Below are 18,615 nucleotides of genomic sequence, written 5' to 3'. Positions count from 1 at the left end.
ACAATATACTCATTTTTTGAACAGATATTAATCTATATAGTCTGATTAAAGGGTTTTATAGGATTTATAAATCGCAGCTGCTTATCACCTGATTCATAAGTTCAGTTTGGTCTTTTATCCATATCCATGACGTGATAAGACTGAAGTAACCATGGGAATTTAAACATTAGGAATCAATCCGGAAATACAAGGCTAAAGTAGCATTCCAAATGGTAATAAATTTACCGAATTTTCCAGAAATGTTTCTAAGGTTTAAAAGTGTATGTTTATCTCTGTTTATCCTTGTGAATCACTGATTTATTCTGTTTATTCTTGTAAATCACTGATTTATTCCAATAACATTAAATATACATACATACATACATGTATTATACAGAGAATTTGTCTTATAGATATCTACAGGGATACAGCGGTAGATACGATGTTTAGACTCACGTGGTGTGAATTTTAACGCCAGGATTTCACCTGTTGCAATACAGTTTATTATCCTTGGGACAAGTGTCCACAGGTATAAAGTTCAAATATCAAACTGTCCAGTGATCACAGAGGAGATCCGAACAGTCACGGCGCAGTCAGCTGAGGTAAGGACAACCACGAGGTTTTCCCGGCTTACTCACTGCGATACCGTCTTCCTTCACCCACAATCATTGGCAGGCTTCCCGATACGTCACGCGGCTCACCAGCTAAAAATAGACGGGCGTATAAGAGAGAAAGGAAAACCGAGTGCTGTGTTGAACAGCTATCACTAGTCTATGTTATCTCAGTGGGAACGGTCGTGTGCTAAGAGCAATCGTTTGTCATTCAGATCTGCCAGACGCGACTATAGGAGAAAATCACCGTTACTTACCTATATCTGAAGATCTAACACCGGCAAGTGGGATTTACCTTAGATATATTTATTACTTGTTTTACCTGTAACTTTTGACAATGCCTACGGAAGAAGTAGACCCAGGCTGTGTGAAGTGTGTGATCGTTGGAGACGAGGGTGTCGGGAAGACCTGCATGGCACTCAGTTACGCCAACAGAGAATTCCCGGAGGAAACAGAATCTACCATTTTCGACACATATGCCGGTAATTATTATTTGCTTAATCCCTGTTTTAGCCAATTATATGCATGATAATGTGATGAAGAGCATTTGGCGCGATCCCTGGTTTAAAAGATCTTAGCTACTTGTGCATGTTATTATGTTGTGTGGTGGAATCGAAATGTTGCACAGAAGTTTGAAACTTACTCCTTAAAACCAGCAAAATACAGTGGGCACAGCCCTAGATGCATGTGTATTTACTACTGGAGATTCACACACATTACAGACAAGACATAAAGACACCTGTCATCAGGACCTCTAAGTCGATGACAGTGTGTTCTAATCAATCAGTAGGGCTTTGACCTTATATCATTTGGTAATCACATATCTTCACTGAAAAAAAGCAAACTGATAACAAAAAGAAAAAAAAAGAAACAAAAGAAGCTAAAAAAGGAGAAACAAAGTGATCAATAACTATATATGAAAGCAATGAAGGGCGAGATGAAGAAAGACCATACAGTCATATAATGGGGACAGCACGTATAATAGGCTTGTTGCTGATAGCACCGTGTGTATGTGATAGGGTCAACCGCGGGCTGTTCGCTCTGAGCGCGCTGAGCACGTAACTACACACAGCGGGACTGATTGTAACGATTACATACGAAGTTGACAAAATCAAGATGCTTACACACCATATACAACCAGGCTGGCATTGTTTATAGATGACGAATTCAGCGAATGTTTATTTGCCGAACCTAAGTAAGAGAATAGTGACCTAATTGTACTTTAGTGTAAGTCCAAAACTGAAAGCGTAAACTACACGTTTTAAGGTAGATCAGCATTATTAACGGAGACAGTATACTAAAGTTTCGTAGCTGTGGTTGTTGCCCTGTTTTATATTTTTCTTTTTTATTTTGGTTTAATTGCCCTCAACACGTACAAGCTCATGTGCGTGGAAGAATTCGGTGAGAGGAAAATATGTTCAGTCTCGGGGAAAGTGATTTTAAATTTCCAGAGAAGTTTATAAACATTAAAGCCATTTTTTTTAGAGAGTTTGGCTTCGCGATGGCTCTATAAAGGGTTAAGCCACAGAAAACAGCTACATCTGACGTGTCGCAAAGGAACCTTCTAGGCTGGCGGATGGACAAAGGCCTTAAGTTATCTTGTGTAGGGCAACAACGTGCCATAATGAAGTCCTGCCAGACACTGCCCCATTACATAAGCCAGGACAGTGCAGAGTGAGTGTCCCTGTGTGCTCAGCACGCCGTGGGGTGATCTTCAACTATTACCGACGTCTGTGTACCAAGTAGGAATTAGTCTTTGTGCCGCACTCAACCCTCACCTCACCCCACCCTACTCTTCAGCTCTCAGTCCCATTAGCCCGCCTCCCTGTGGACTAGGACTGACTCTATATGCATGCTTAAGCATCCGTCGTAGTTTCACTGCTGATGTGTCAAAACAACCACAGATTTTGGAATTATTCAACGCGACCCCCAAGGCGGAAGATCAGAATAATTGAGGAATTAATGCATCATAGACAGTTGACGTATTGTCCCCCACCCCCTCCGCTTAAGGGCACCTGTCTAATTAACCTCTCGTTAACATCTATATAAAACACCACTCTCTCTATCACAATGTTATTAATCACATTAGTGTCTGACAAGTATTTATTATGAAACACGTACCATAGCACTATACTGGATTAGCCCATTGACAGCAGAGGAGATTTGCGATACAGAGAATTTGATAGCGGACTAGCTTCAACTGACAGCTTGTCTATTTCACGGTGTGCTGATCGCTATGTCACATGTTGGTAGCTCTCTCATGAATGTAAGTGGAGACGAGAATGCTATTGACGTGCACCTGACTGCCGATTTCATCGCCACGGGCTCTACACCTGAGAATGACAGCGGTCTAAACGGTCCCTGGATTCTCTCTGACTGGCAAACGGACCGCCACTCATCTTACACAAATCTGTAACTTTCATATTAACGACATTAGTTGGCTGATATGGGCATGTGGACAGGTGGCCATGCAGTAGACATTTCAGATTTGGCACTCTTGAGATGAGTAGGGATTAGCAGTGCTAAGGTGCATTACGTGAAACGTAACTCCTTTGAGAGCACTATGTTAAAGTAAAAGAGTTGTTCACGGTTGGATTGGTCAGCTCATGGCCGGAGGGAACACTGGAGCTAAGACGAGCAGATCCAGGGTCTTACACTACTTAATAAACCCTTGTTACAATTTAACCGCTTTGTGAAGAAATCAAGAAACTGTCAGAGGACAGATATCTCTTCAGGAAGACCGCGCTCTCCCCCAAGGCCTTACAATGCCCTCGTGGAATGTTTCTCACTGCCTAAAGGTATAATGCGTTTTGACGGCTTTTACAAAGAGAAGCAAATGAAACAAAAAACCGGCCCGATAAGCTCAACCTTGCAAAGAGCTTGTGCACAACCTTGCAAAGAGCTTGTGCACAACCTTCGCAATCATGACCTTATCACACATCATCTGAGGTATTTACGATTACAAAAAATTAGCATCAAAAAGGTACCAAAAACAAAAGGACATAATTACAATAAAAGCTATGCTACAAAGAAATCGGCCAAAAAGTAATATATATATATATATACCTGTTGTATACAATTTTCTCAGTGGTAATTCACATTGAACAGAATAGCATAATGGACTTTTTTGATACCTTTAAAATAAATGTTTTTTGTTTATGTTTATAGTTGACCTGACGGTTGATGACGAACCCTGGACACTGGGCATGTTTGATACTGCGGGCCAGGTAAGAGCAAACCTTACGCACTCGATTAACTTACAGCTGTTCACATGGTACAGACGCAGCGATATGCGTGTGCCAGTAATAAGACAGCGTCCCACATGATATGATAGCTGTCAGGGCCCGGGGTGAGCCAATGGCGACTGTGACCCACTGTTTACGTAATGGAAATACACACCACTTACTAGGCACTGTTCTATTTAAATGTCAGGAGATCAGACGTCATGATTTGTTTTTGCTTCAAGTAGCGGTTGCTTGACGCCACGCAGTGTTTACATGTAAGCAGAACGTTGTAAATATGTCGTTGCGAATATAAGAGCCGTGTTGTAAGTGCTATAATATGTCTCCTGTTTCAGGAGCCCTACGAATCTCTCCGTGCGTTTGCCTACGCTCAGTGTGAGGTATTCATCATCTGCTTCTCGGTGGTAAAACCCGATTCCCTTGAGAATGTGGAAACAGTGTGGATGCCGGAGATAAAACATTACAACAAGAAGAGGAAGCCCGTTATACTGGTCGGAACTCAGACAGATCTGCGGGAAGCAGACCATATTCCCCGAGATACCATCATATCCCAGAAGGAAGCGGAAAAGATGGCCGAATTACTGGGAGCAAGCTGCTACTTGGAATGTTCGGCGTTATCTAGAGATGGACTTCAGCATATTTTCAATGAAACTCTTTTATCGGCCATTGATGTTCGTCGAAAGAAGAAACATAACCGACTTAGAGTGTTTGTCAAGAGACTATCAGATACGCTGAAGCGTAAGAAGACCAAAGGATGAGAGGACCTGCCCAAGATCAGTGATCTCAACAAAAGCTAATCCCTCTGCGGATGCACACAGTGGTGCAAAGTGCAAGGGCGCCAGAATTGCCGCGCACTTATTCCCATCTCCTGGGCGCTGACCTGTCACATCGGGAACCCCCGTCCCTGTCACTCAGTCACCCCCATCACTCTGTTGTCCGACAAACGAAATGGTGTCTTAACCGGATGTTCCACCACAGCGTCGTTGACAGAATCTCAGTCGCCATTTTGATGTGCTGGTTTTCAAGCAGCAATGACCCTTCCCTGTGTGACCCCTCATCTATGACCCCAGTTCATCACGTGACCCACCGTAGGTTTTTCACAGAGCCCCGCTGGACCGGGAACACGTATAACGATGACAGCATTTGTAACTGTTCATGTACTGAACTGTTAAATACTTTTAATTGCCGCTGGACGGCAGTTAAATTATTTATATATGGCAAGTTGTCGATCTCTTAGAACACGAGATTATATATTAGTCACTTGGCATAACTGTACTTATGCCTCATGTATTGCCAGTATTTGTTTAAACGTTGTTTTAATTTATTTCACAATTTGATGAAAGTAATATCTGTACTAAATATTTCTTATAAGAAAGTGTATGTACTAAACGATGTAAGTTGTTTCACGTGGTTGATCAGTTAGTACTTCTCCTGTTTGTTTTTTTTATAAACTCAGATGTTGAGGATTGACATATAAAAAGACCCACTCAATTCATTATGGTCTAAAGCCTAGTCATTTGCTTTCTTGCCAAAAAAAACATACTTGTTAAAAAACGCCACAAATACGTCAGCCTGAAAGCTCTCCTGTACACCAATTTTCGTTTTCGTTGTGATGATGTCATGTGTATACATTTTGGGGACAAACGGCAATCATTTACACACACTTTAAGGCTCAGACCCGACTTGGACCACGTTGATCCAATCGGGGTCAGCTTCAGCCAGTGAGCACACATCGCTGTTTGATATGTCCATTGCAGGAGGGCTTAACTCAGTGCTTATAGGTCGCCTCAGGCCAGTCTGGCAACATACCAGTCCAACATGAAAGAGATTTTTTCTGCTTTCGAGTTGGCTTGCGTTAAAGTCAACAGATTTTCATCGAGAATTCTCAAGGTCAGTCAGCCAAATTACGCTGATGACAATAAACATCTGTCCATGACAAAAAATGTATTGTTTTTGTTGTCTGTTTTTAATCCTGTCCGTAAACGGTATAGATTAATTTGTGAGACAATGCTTTACGCTCCAAGCTCGCTGTGTTTCAGCGGATGAGAGAATAAGGCTCTATGATGACGTTCCTCACAGAACACAATATTTCATATCAGTTTCACTTCAGTTTCATGGGTGGAGGAAACCCGAATACCCGGAGTAAACCACCGTCTCTTTGTCAGGTACCTGAGAAACCTACTGACATAAAGCCGTGACAGGACCGACGACTTGTGGAACACATTGATGAAAAACATGGCAGTTGTGCTTTAACTGTTTGGGCCAGCGACGGCGGAATCAACACTTCGTGATATTTTATAACAAAGATGACACAGAGGTATAACTCAAAGCTAAAAGTGGGAGCAAAATGAAAAATGGCTTCGGAAGGCCAGCACACTTCCATGCAGAAATAAGTTCAAGCAAAATTCAATTACATCAATAATCATGGTATCCTGTGCCTTCATTACCTTGTCTTATGGGCCTCAAGGAACCATTCGATACCTCGTCATATTTGATGTCATAAGCCAGTGTTATACAATAATATGTCATTTACTCTCATTCTGGTGACAGATACGCAACTGGCTGCTTTTTAAAGAGAAAAGTGTGTTTACTTTAACCCAAGCTCCATACATTCAAAAACCAGGTAGCTCATACAAAAAACTGGTAATGCTACTTGCTCTTTCTTCACATACACACATCACGTCCGTTACTTCGTAGCCTTCATGCCTCGTGGCCGGTGTTCCTGCTTGTACAATAATTTGACACATGTTAAATAATTTTAACAATAATTAGACACATAATGGCAAAGTAAACCGCATCGGTGGCCAAACAGTTAGAGCGTCCACCTCGAAGTTGGGAAACCCGGGATCAATTCTCGCTGATCAAAAAGGCATTCTCTCTGTCCTAGTGCTCGAAAAAAAAAAACATTCTTACTGGTTAAGTGATCGAAAAGGTGTTATGATTAGCTGGCTGATAAAAAAAACTAAGGCCCTTTCGCCAAAACTTGAACAGATAGGTCGAGTGTTCAAATCCAGCTTAGCGTTGCGCGGTTGTATCCGTTACTATAGCCCCCCCCTCCACACATACACACACAGCACCGCGTTGGTTTCCTGTGCTATATGCTTCTGCTCCCACCCATTAAGCCGTATTAAACCAATGAAGCCCTAAAACAAATTATTCACGTCTTTTAAAATTCAAATTGGTCAGGTACGGTTTAAAATGGTTCATACAAGAACTGAGCTCACATAGGATATACCTGGTAATATGATTTTTGTTCTCAGAGATACGTGGTCACATCCCAACCACTCACTCACTCACTCAGAGATACGTGGTCACATCCCAACCACTCACTCACTCACTCAGAGATACGGGGTCACATCCCAGTTCATAAACAAACAGTACATAAATGCAGGACGTGTGGTTCCAAAGGCAGTTTGTCGACCACAGACATAAGAAAGGGTGTGAGATTTCACGATCAAATTATCTCCGCAAAGGATGTATGTCCATCACGTAACTGGAAACAGTACCCGCAGTCAGTCCATCGGCCCATAGTCAAACGAGTTCGCGAGTTCGAATCCAGTTCGTGCGTACTTGTTCGGCTGATTTATTCATTTATTTGATTGGTGCTTTACGTCGTACTCAGTTAAGAATATTTCACTTATACGATGGCGGCCAGCCTTATATAACGAAAGGAAATCTACGACCATCCGCAGGTTGTTGCCAGACCCTCCTAAGTGCGACCAGAGAAGAAGCCAGCATGAGCTGGACTTGGACTCTGGTTTGGATGAGGTTTTAAGTTAGGAAGCTAGTGTGGGAAATGGCAAAGGGCGGAGCTTTTCTCTGGACTCCCATCTTTAAACCTGACCTATGTGTGAAATATTCTCGAGGAGTATATTCGTTTGTTTTCCATATCTGTTTATTTTGTCAATTTAATATATGAAACTTTCCTTTTTAATATAATGATCTCACATTGCAGTTTTCAACATACAATGATTTTTCAGTATGTGCAAATGTCAATTGTACATACATCTGGCAATACACGCAGTATATAGGTTTGCATACCTGTAATGCTGAAGACAAATAACTTAAACAATTTACTAGAGTATGTTAATATACATTTCTATCAGTAAACGATGGGGACATATAAACATATGGAGACGCCTATATATACGGAGACACCTATACATACGGAGAAACATATACATATGTAGACACCTATACATATGGAGCTGCCTATACATATGGAGACACATATACATATGTAGACACCTATACATGTCTACATTTGTATACTGCCTATACAAATGGAGACACATATACACATGGATACGCCTGTACATATTTAGACATATATACATATGAAGACGCCTATACATACGGAGACACCTATACATACGGAGACGCCTATACATATGTAGACATCTATACATGTGGAGATGTCTTTACATACGGAGACACCTATTACATGTACATATGGAGACGCCTATACATATGGAGACTCCTATACATATGGAGACTCCTATACATATGAAGACACCTATACATACGGAGACACCTATACACATCATAAATACCGTACATCTGTATATACATCTTGATCACCAACTGTCGACCAGACGAGATGAAAGGAACACGAAGCAGATTGTTTTTCTTTTCGTTCTTTAATCAGACCTTGTCAGAACCACATGGGAAAGCGCTAAGTGACAGATACACCTCGCGGAATGTGCACACACAGCCCCTACACAGGTAAATGCCTCTTGAACAAGAAAAGTTTTACTTGTTTTATTTTTTGTGTCGAAGTGGTTAGTGTGGTAGGCCATTGCGGTAATTATTGGAGGAATGTTGGTACATTTAAGTGCTTTTTTACGTCAGAGTTATAGCGACAGGGTGTACATATTTGTGGCGGGTGATCATTATAGCTGTCACTGTAAGTCTCATACTAAGGCACATTAAAATCATCACAATTAATTGATAACATCAATCATTCTCTTTTATAACTAGAAATATTGCTCTCGTCTGAAAAGAACAACGGGCGTTATGAACGTACTCATAAACACTAGTCATTACTACCTAGGAAAAAACCAAGCCAACGAGTCCTGATTTTCAAGAAATCTTTTCACATACTTGTATATTTTTTTATTATTGCAATTAGGGTATGAAACACTTCAGCTTTTTACCCACAGACATGTATCTGTAAAGGAAATGTAACATGCGATTGCCTTTTTATACATACACAGAAGAGTCTTGTACAAGTGTTCATCTAAAAGAGAGTTAATTGTCATGTTTTGTTTCTTTATCAGACAATCTGTTCACAGGGCTCAAGAAATCTTTCACAATACAACCGCTCATATATATCAGGTTAGGCGAGTATAGCCTACGAACCTATACATCAGCAAGTAAATCTCGACATCACTTGTCACCTTATTAGCAAAGCGAAAGAGATATGACATCCTGGGTTAACGTCTCATGCATGTGCTAGCCACTAACACACAAGAAACCCACAATACATTTGTGGGGTACCTAGAGTCCACGTAAACCTTTAAATTTACCGAAAACATTTTGCATTACTTAAAAAGGAAACAAATCTGACCTTTCTACATATTTTGCAAGAGGCAACATACAATAATAAAGGACTTACCTGCAGTGATGTGACATCCGGGTATGTCACTCGGGTGTGAAAATGTCAAATATATACTTTACCTCTAAAACTTGTAACTTCTCCCTCCCCTCCTAAGAAACTTACATGCATGCCAAGTCCGTATAGCCTAAGAGCTATAGTATAGTACTTAAATCATCACACCATACATGAAAACCGTTATAGCCGATTTTCTCATTTTCCGCATGATAACCAGCAACTGACAAATCATTATAAGTGGGAGGTCTTCCAGCAACCTGCGGATGGTCGTGGGCTTCCTCCGGGCTCTGCCCTCATCTGTTTCCTCATCCACTAAAATGCTGGCCACCGTCGTATAAGTGAAATATTCTTGAGCACAGGCTAAAACAACAATCAATCAATAAATAAATAATAGCATTTGGAAACAGAGATTTGCGAAGATAATGATAATTTAAGCCACACAATACAGTGTTTGGAGCGATTTTACATGTGAGGAGATATTAATCAGCATCTAGCAGTCATTGTCTCTTCAAGGCCATTATGCCGATTTCGTAGAATTTTGGCGATTGCTTTTGTAATTTAAAGTGGTGCTTAGGAAAATAAATAAGCATTCACTGAGCTAGAATGTTCCACATTGGTGGCCGGCATACATGAATACGAAAAAATATCAAAGGTGGTGCAGATTTTGTTTACTGCATTCCTTTCATTCAGTTTTGTATGCGTCTTGCAAATTCCCAAGTATATATATATATATATGTACTATATACCACGGGTATGGATATACTAATAGCCACACAGCGTCATGTAAATGTGTGGTATTATTATACAGGCAGACAAAAGAACTCGCTGAAAATAACCTGCCACACAAGAGAAGGTTGGTACATATAACCCTGTCTCATATAACTGTTTTGTCCTCATGTATAGGTGTTTTTCTGAGTTTAATACAATGCGCCAAAGATAACCGCACCTACATTTCATATTTCATACCTGAGATATCAGGTTCCTGTGAAGGCCATGTAGTGGCTTGTATTGCCTCGTCCTGTGCAACACACCTCTGTGAGTAAACACGACACGAATATGAACGCATGGATATTAGACACAGTTATTAAAGTGTTATATGAAATGGCAAGGGAATGAATCGCCGGTATCAGTGCTCTGCTCAGTGGTGTTTTCACACCCTTGTACTATAAATAAATCCTGGACTTCACGTGGATTTCCACACGTTGATCTAAATTCTCTGACCTGCACGAACAAACGGCCCGCCCAGATTCGCCCTGTGTTAGATTCTCAGACTAAATATGCCTTTTCTGATGATCTGTATGCGGTGGGATTACGGACAATTGTTAGATGTCTTCTTCACACATCGCCCACACGCCCAGATCACTGGCTACCATGGCCAGAGATAGGCGGGGATCAGAAGATTGTCACCTCTGAGGCCTTGTGTTCGGCCTCGCCGGCTGCATGGACAATTACAGGTAACGTCCGGCTGGCCGCGGACAAATTTCTGCGAACAAGGTTCCGGGTCTGTTACTTTGATTTCACAATCAATATCACCCTGGAGGTATACGGCCACAAGGAAAGAGCTATACGCCTAGAACCGGACATTCCCTCATACAAAAACATAGTGAAAGGAATTGTGAAGTAAAACTTTTCTCGAACAAAAGCCCTAGATGTACCCGCTGAGCAAACATAAGTTTCTGTGGACGCATACGTGTGAATGCTTGTGCAGGTTGCCTGTGGTGATCACGCACAGACGCCCGAATATCATGTAAAGCATATGCACATTTGTATATAATCTAGGTATTTACTTTGAAATCTTTTACCTTTAAAATAAACCTTCATGATCCAAAGAACTATATTTTGAATTAAACATAATTCGTTAATAAAAATATTTCTCACGTGTGCTTTGATTACACCTCTTGCAATGAGCTGAAGCCAAGAGTCACATATACACTGAAAGATCTACCTTCTTCTGTTTTGACCATTTGTTTACATCAAGTGCCAAAAGGACAATTCTTTGGTAGTTTTCATATGTATATCTTTCTCGAGTCACTTTACTTCGGAGCGAGAGTCGAAGTCTGTTATAGCTTATAGTAAAAAAGCCCTAAGTACTGTATGCATGTGACCTGTCAAAAATGTTAGTAATTTAGACTAGGCCAACGATGGGGAAAATTCAGGAGCTGAAACGTTTGTGAACTTAACGAGTAACGGAAAGAGGTGTCATTTGTGAATCTCGAACACGGTGAGACAGGTGATACTGTAGGACCGTTTTTACCTTTAACGACTAAAGAGTTCGAACTCGAAACTCCGCTTTTCGCAGTTATTCCCGTATCTGCAGAAAGTGTATATAGTTGGATAAATCATCACGTCTGACTGCGTTCGAGTAATTAGATCACATTAGAAAATTAATTATATTGGTAGGATATGTACAGTGGCTCCTATATGTTGAAATAATTCGACACAGAATATACTTTTGGCCCATTTATAATGTGTGGCACATTTATTACGTCAAGACACGAAAGGTACTTTAGTTTTAGAAACAATCGATTCTTCCCTTCAAACTATTTTTTGTTGACTATATCTCAGAAAGTTAAGAACATAAACAAAAAAGGCAGATTCGGAACCACCGCCCCAAATTACTCTGGAATACATCAACATTCAAAACTATACATTCAACCAGTTGCCAGCTTCTAAACCATCATTTCTGTCGGTAGAAACTATGCGTCGCAACAGATATTCGCATATCAGCCGTTAATCAAGATGGACGTTCTAGGTCAATAATCGCAAGGCCATTTCCACAAACGACGCTTAGCACAAACCACCAAAGCACTAAGAAATTACGTGTGTAAAGTACGAAATTAGGACGGTATCATACAAAGAGTCAACAGTTTTCACTTGTGTGGGAAAGGTGCAAGGTATGTTTTGTGTGAAGGAGTAAAATCAGTATTCAGATCGCGTACCATGTATAAAGTGTCGAGGATAAAATAATTACCTCATTTGTGCTTTGATTGCAACTGTTCGAATATCCAACGTGGGAGATCTGATTTAACACGATTAATAACAGCCCTCCTGGCCCCCGGGTTAAGCGGAATTATACACAGTCATGAAGCAGAATACCAAAGGTTCCAGGCGCTCTTAAAAGAGAATTATACCTATTGTAAAACTTAAGAAACTTGGAATGAATCTATGCCTCGACATTCGTATACCAGCCGTCAAGCAATAAGGCCCCCCCCCCCCCACTCCGGTGGAACGCCACAACCACCCACAGGTTGCTGCCGGACCTGTGGGTGTAAGGCCGGAGAGAAAGGGCCGGAGAGACAGCCGGAGAGAAAGCCAACTTGAGCTGGAGGATATGACAAATGATACGAGGCGAGATATGTGTATGTCATATGCAGGACCCTTCGGTATGTTGCTGTCCAAGTCATAGATAATTTACAATGTCAAAATTGAAACTATCCCTCTTGTAAAATGTGAGTGAGAGGAAACTGTTTTGGTCTTTGTTCAAATATTGTCCATGTAAGATGTATCATCTGGGGAGTCTCTGGTTTCCTTTAAATACAGCGAGGATGAGACTATATCTCCCACAGCCTTTGCTATATACAAGTTGTTTGTTAACAAACTAAAAACGCATTTTCTTTATTAATTCAAGTAAATTATAATATATAACTTTACGGATGAATGTCCCAGTTTACAGAAATATGACAATGCTAAGCCTGCTATTTGCACGATAAACATAGCTACCGGAGCTCAAGTTCAAGGTCAGTTGTTCACTGTAGAACCACCATGTTTGGCTCGAGAGGAACACAGAAATATGACAATTCTAAGCCTGCTATTTGCACGATAAACATAGCTACCGGAGCTCAAGTTCAAGGTCAGTTGTTCACTGTAGAACCACCATGTTTGGCTCGAGAGGAACACATAAATGTGACAATCATCCTAGCTGGCACGGATATTAACAATACTATCATGTGACACATTCATGACTTCCTTTCAAATTTTAACTACCTGATACAATATATTTGGCTTATTCGCTCGAAACAGCAAATTTGTGTGCCTTGTATACGCTTGGTCTTGCATGCATATATTAGGATAAGTATTTATATCGTTGACAAGTCAGTGCGGGACATATATACGTCACCAATCAGTTTACTTTTGCACAAGTTGCACAGTCTATACCCCCAGTTTTGCTGTCTCCATTTAAACCCGTCTCTGGGGGTTATTTATGTCTACATGTTCGCAATTTTTGTTTCTTTCTCTTCTCCGCAACACCGTCAAATGTTGTTCAGGTTCATCATCAGGTCAGTATTTAGCTATAATGATCATCCATGCATTATACAAAGGTTATAAAAGCAAAAAAGGCGCATATAGCGCAGTTTAAATCGCTCCATGAATGAAGCACGCCATGTGTAAATTGGTTCTTTCTTTGTAAAACAATTGTTGAATGGTTCGCGTGATTGGCACACAGGTGTAAGTTCCGGGTGACGTCAGTTGTAGAGACCCCAGTCCTCTGCCGGTCAGCGACATTTACACTCCAGGGGAAGATTTTTAAGCTATCGTACTACTGAATCACATTTTCTATAGTGGTATTAAACGGTAGGTCTAACGGATCTGTGACTATAGGCTGCAAGCAATAGATCACTTAACGAGCAAGGACAGAAACCCAAAGAATTTGCCAGCTTCAGCGACTCCCAACGCAAAATATGTACACTTTTAACCCTTACTGCCGAGTATTGGAAAATGCATCAGCATCATGAGTAGTAATAACACTACTGCTACTGTCATACTTGTAGCAACCCTCTCGAAGTTTGAAGAGTCACTTAATTGTAAACATTTATCGCGCAACAAAAGAGTGCTTCCATGCTGGACAAACCAATACATCAGAGCGATTTTGTTTATGTCTCAGCACGTAGTCGTTTTTGGTTCCACACAAAGAATTAATGCCATTGTTAAATTTTTTAAGGACCTACATTCATCTTCACTTCATAAATCTGCTGTAAAGTAGTGGATGAAATGAATTTTCCTCTGACTCCGACGAGAGCAAGCCTGCAATACTGAAACTAATTTCAGTAAATCAGTGCACTGCACTGCAGTGCAGTGCAGTGCAGTGCAGTGCAGTGATTTGTGTTTGGCAATGTTTGTCTCCCGAATTTGACGACTTGGTCACGTTACCAGCAACAAACATTATTTTTTCCATGGCCTAGCCAAGTCACTGGAAATAAGATCATTTTGTATTATGCATTTAAAGAGTGCGAACAGAAAATACTGAAATTTTATTGTAAAAAAACATAATTTGAACAATATTTTATGAACTAAGTATTGTGTTGCACAATAACGAATTTACATACCCAAACAGAAGAAAACCGTAGGGAAATGCTAAAACACACCGTGACAGTACACTCTACAACTGGAACTACTTCGGTAAATCGGTGAAAATTTTCACCACCTCTTCATTTGCAGACAGAAACCAGACCTGCATAACAGCTGTATTTGGGTAATTCCGAGCAGTTTATTATGAACACAGCCCGTGTATACCTTACGGCTTACGAAGGGCTTAACTTTGTCGAGGGCTACATCAGGCATTGCCCTTCGTGTTCTTGTGTCGGACATTTGAGAAGAACATATGTACTAAATTCATGGACAATCATTAGGTATGTGTCCATATTATTTGTCTTCTTGTGTGGTCAAAGTACTGCCAGCACTGAAGTAAAGACACGAAAGACACCAGATGTGACAACCGACCCGCCCACTCACATTATACTGACACTGGTTCAACCAGTCCTCTTTCCATGCCATATTCTCGCAGTGCTGAGCCTCAAGCGAGACGGCAACAAGCACCCTATTCAAAGTCCCAATACTCGACCCTGGATTAATCGAAGGTCTCCCGGCTTGGAGGTGGACGCTCTAGCCATTACGTCACCGAAGTGGCCATAGTTTGGGAGGTACAGCGGACTATGTCGAGTCCTGTATGTTCTTATCAATGCAATACAAAATGACGAGAAAGGATTTAATTAGTGTTTAGTCTTGATATGTTCTGTATATGTTTTGATTGGTTGCTTGCAGTAATGTCTAAACTAGGGACAAATATAGAGTCATGTTGAGATCTGCAGATTTTCTGCCATAAACACAGCTGATTTCAACTAACCATTAGCTAGTCATTCTGTGTATTGCCTGTATAGGCTGTACTTGTTGTATCGCCTACGATTTAAACAGTTACATGAAATGTAAAAATGAACGCTCAGCTGATGTAGGTTCATATACATAAAGCCTTGGAGTAATTGAGCCAGAAAAAAGCCCTGCTGATGTAGATTCAGATGTATAAAACCTCGGAGTAATTAGTCCAGAGTAAAGCCCGGCTGATGTAGGTTCATGTATGTAAAGCCTTGGAGTAATCAGTCCAGAAAAAAGCCCTGCTGATCTAGATTCAGATGTATAAAACCTGGGATTAATTAGTCCAGAATAAAGCCCGGCTGATGTAGGTTCATGTATGTAAAGCCTTGGAGTAATTAGTCCAGAATAAAGCCCAGCTGATGTAGATTCATGTATATAAAGCCTGGGAGTAATTAGTCCAAAATAAAGCCCGGCTGATGTAGGTTCATGTATATAAAGCCTGGGAGTAATTAGTCCAGAATAAAGCCCGGCTGATGTAATTTAGTATATAGAAAGCCTTGGAGTAATTTGTCCAGAATAAAGCCCGGCTGATGTAGGTTCATATAAAGAAAGCCTGGGAGTAATTAGTCCAGAATAAAGCCCGGCTGATGTAGGTTCATATAAAGAAAGCCTGGGAGTAATTAGTCCAGAATAAAGCCCGGCTGATGTAGGTTCATATATATAAAGCCTTGGAGTAATTAGTCCAGAATAAAGCCCAGCTGATGTAGGTTCATGTATATAAAGCCTGGGAGTAATTAGTCCAGAATAAAGCCGGCATGATGTAGATTCATATATATAAAGTGTTGGAATAATTAGTCCAAAATAAAGCCCGGCTGATGTAAGTTAATATATATAAAGCCTTGGAGTAATTAGTCCAAAATAAAGCCCGGCTGATGTAGGCTCATATACATAGTCATATACACACTGAATATATAATCTGACCGAAACACTGCATATATAATCTGACCAAAACACTGTATATAGAATCTAGGCGAAACACTGCATATATAATCTGGCCGAAACATAAAATCTGTATATATAATCTGGCCGAAACTTTGTATATATAATCTGACCTGAACATTGTATATATATTCTGGTAGAAACACTATATATAATTTGGTCGAAGCACTGCGTATGTAATCTGGCCGAAACACTGTAAATATAATCTGGCCGAAACACTGTAAATATAACCTGGCTTGTACACTGTATATATTATCTTGCCAAAACACTGTATATATAATCTGACCAAAACACTGCATATTCAGTCTGGCCGAAACACTGTATATATAATCTGGTCGGAACACTGTATATATAATTTGGCCTAAACACTGTATATATATTCTGATGTAAACACTATCTATATAATCTGGCCGAAGCATTGTATAAAATCTGGTTGAAACATTGTATGTATAATCTGGCAGAAACACTGTATATATGTTCTGGTAGAAACACTATACATACAGTCTGGCCGAAAGAGTGTATATAATATCTGGCCAAAACACTGTATATATAATGTGGTCGAAACACCATAAATATATTCTGGTAGAAACACTGTGTATATAATCTGGCCTAAACACTTTATACTTGAGTATAAAATCTAGTCGAAACACCATAAAAATATTCTGTTACAAACACTATATATAATCTGGCCGAAGCAACCGTGTATAATTTGGCCGAAACACTGTGTATATAATCTGGTCGAAACACTGTATATATAATCTGGCCGAAACATAAAGTCTGTATATATAATCTGGCCGAAACTTTGTATATATAATTTGGTAGAAACATTGTATATATAATCTGACCTGAACATTGTATATATATTCTGGTAGAAACACTATATATAATTTGGCCGAAGCACTGCGTATGTAATCTGGCCGAAACACTGTAAATATAATCTGGCTTATACACTCTATATATTATCTGGCCGAAAACTGTATATACATGTATAATCTTGCCAAAACACTGTATATATAATCTGACCGAAACACTGCATATATAATCTGGCCGAAACACTGTATATATAATCTCACCGAAACACTGTATGTATAATCTGGTCTAAACAATGTATATAGAATCTGGCCTAAACACTGTACTTATATTCTGGTCGAAACACTGTATATATACTGTAGCCTAAACATTGTATATATAATCTGGAAGAAACACTATATATATAATCTGGCCGAAACACTGTATATATAATCTGGCCTAAACACTGTATATATTATCTGGTCGAAACACCTTATATATAATCTGGCCGAAACTTTGTATATAAAATCTGGCCGAAACGCTGTCTGTATAATCTGGTCCAAACACCGTATATACATTCTGGTAGAAACACTATATATAATCTGGCTGTAGTACTGCGTATATAATCTGGGCAAAACACTGTACATGTAATCTGGCTGAAACACTGTACATATAATCTGGTAGAAACATTGTATATATAATCTGGAGTAAACATTGGATATATATAGTCTGGTAGAAACACTATATATAATATGGCCGAAGCACTGCGTATATAATCTGGCCGAAACACTGTATACATAATCTGGGTAAAACACTGTATATATAATCTGGCCGAAACACTATATATAATCTGGTCTAAATACTGTATATATAATCTGGTCGAAACATTGTATTTATAGTCTGATCGAAACACTGCATATATAATCTGGCCGAGATACTGTATATATAATCTGGCCGAAACATTGTATTTATAGTCCGATTGAAACACTGCGTATATAATCTGGCGTAGACACTGTATATATAATCTGACGGAAACACTGTAAATAGAATCTGGGCGAAACACTGTATATATAATGTGACCGAAACACTGCATATTTAATCTGGCCGACACACTATATATATATATATATTCTGGCCGAAGCATTGTATATAAAATCTGGCCGAAACATTGTGTATATAATCTGGCCGAAACCCTGTATATATGTTCTGGTAGAAACACTATATATATAATCTGGCCGAAGCACTGCGTATATATATATATATATATGTTCTGTTAGAAACGTTCTGGTGGAAA

At 39.9% G+C, this 18,615-nt stretch overlaps 1 protein-coding gene across 1 annotated transcript; it reads left to right on the top strand.

Moving 5' to 3' along the window:
* The first annotated feature begins 760 nt into the window (after positions 1 to 760).
* LOC135468231 (uncharacterized) lies at positions 761 to 5,719 on the top strand. Its single transcript, XM_064746364.1, has 3 exons — positions 761 to 1,072; positions 3,759 to 3,817; positions 4,168 to 5,719. The coding sequence occupies exons 1-3, from the start codon at positions 928 to 930 to the stop codon at positions 4,588 to 4,590; spliced, it is 627 nt and encodes a 208-aa protein (XP_064602434.1). The 5' UTR covers positions 761 to 927; the 3' UTR covers positions 4,591 to 5,719.
* The last annotated feature ends 12,896 nt before the right edge of the window (positions 5,720 to 18,615 follow it).

The sequence above is a fragment of the Liolophura sinensis genome, chromosome 6 (assembly GCF_032854445.1).
Source record: "Liolophura sinensis isolate JHLJ2023 chromosome 6, CUHK_Ljap_v2, whole genome shotgun sequence".
Taxonomy (NCBI): domain Eukaryota; kingdom Metazoa; phylum Mollusca; class Polyplacophora; order Chitonida; family Chitonidae; genus Liolophura; species Liolophura sinensis.
The sequence above is the reverse complement of the archived record's forward strand: the minus strand, read 5'-3'. Positions and strand labels throughout refer to the sequence as shown.

Coding starts and splice junctions, on each gene's coding strand:
- LOC135468231 (XM_064746364.1), top strand. CDS start 928: ATGCCTACGGAAGAAGTAGACCCAGGCTGTGTGAAGTGTGTGATCGTT. Junction 1,073..3,758: donor CATTTTCGACACATATGCCG/GTAATTATTATT, acceptor TTATGTTTATAG/TTGACCTGACGGTTGATGAC. Junction 3,818..4,167: donor TGTTTGATACTGCGGGCCAG/GTAAGAGCAAAC, acceptor CTCCTGTTTCAG/GAGCCCTACGAATCTCTCCG.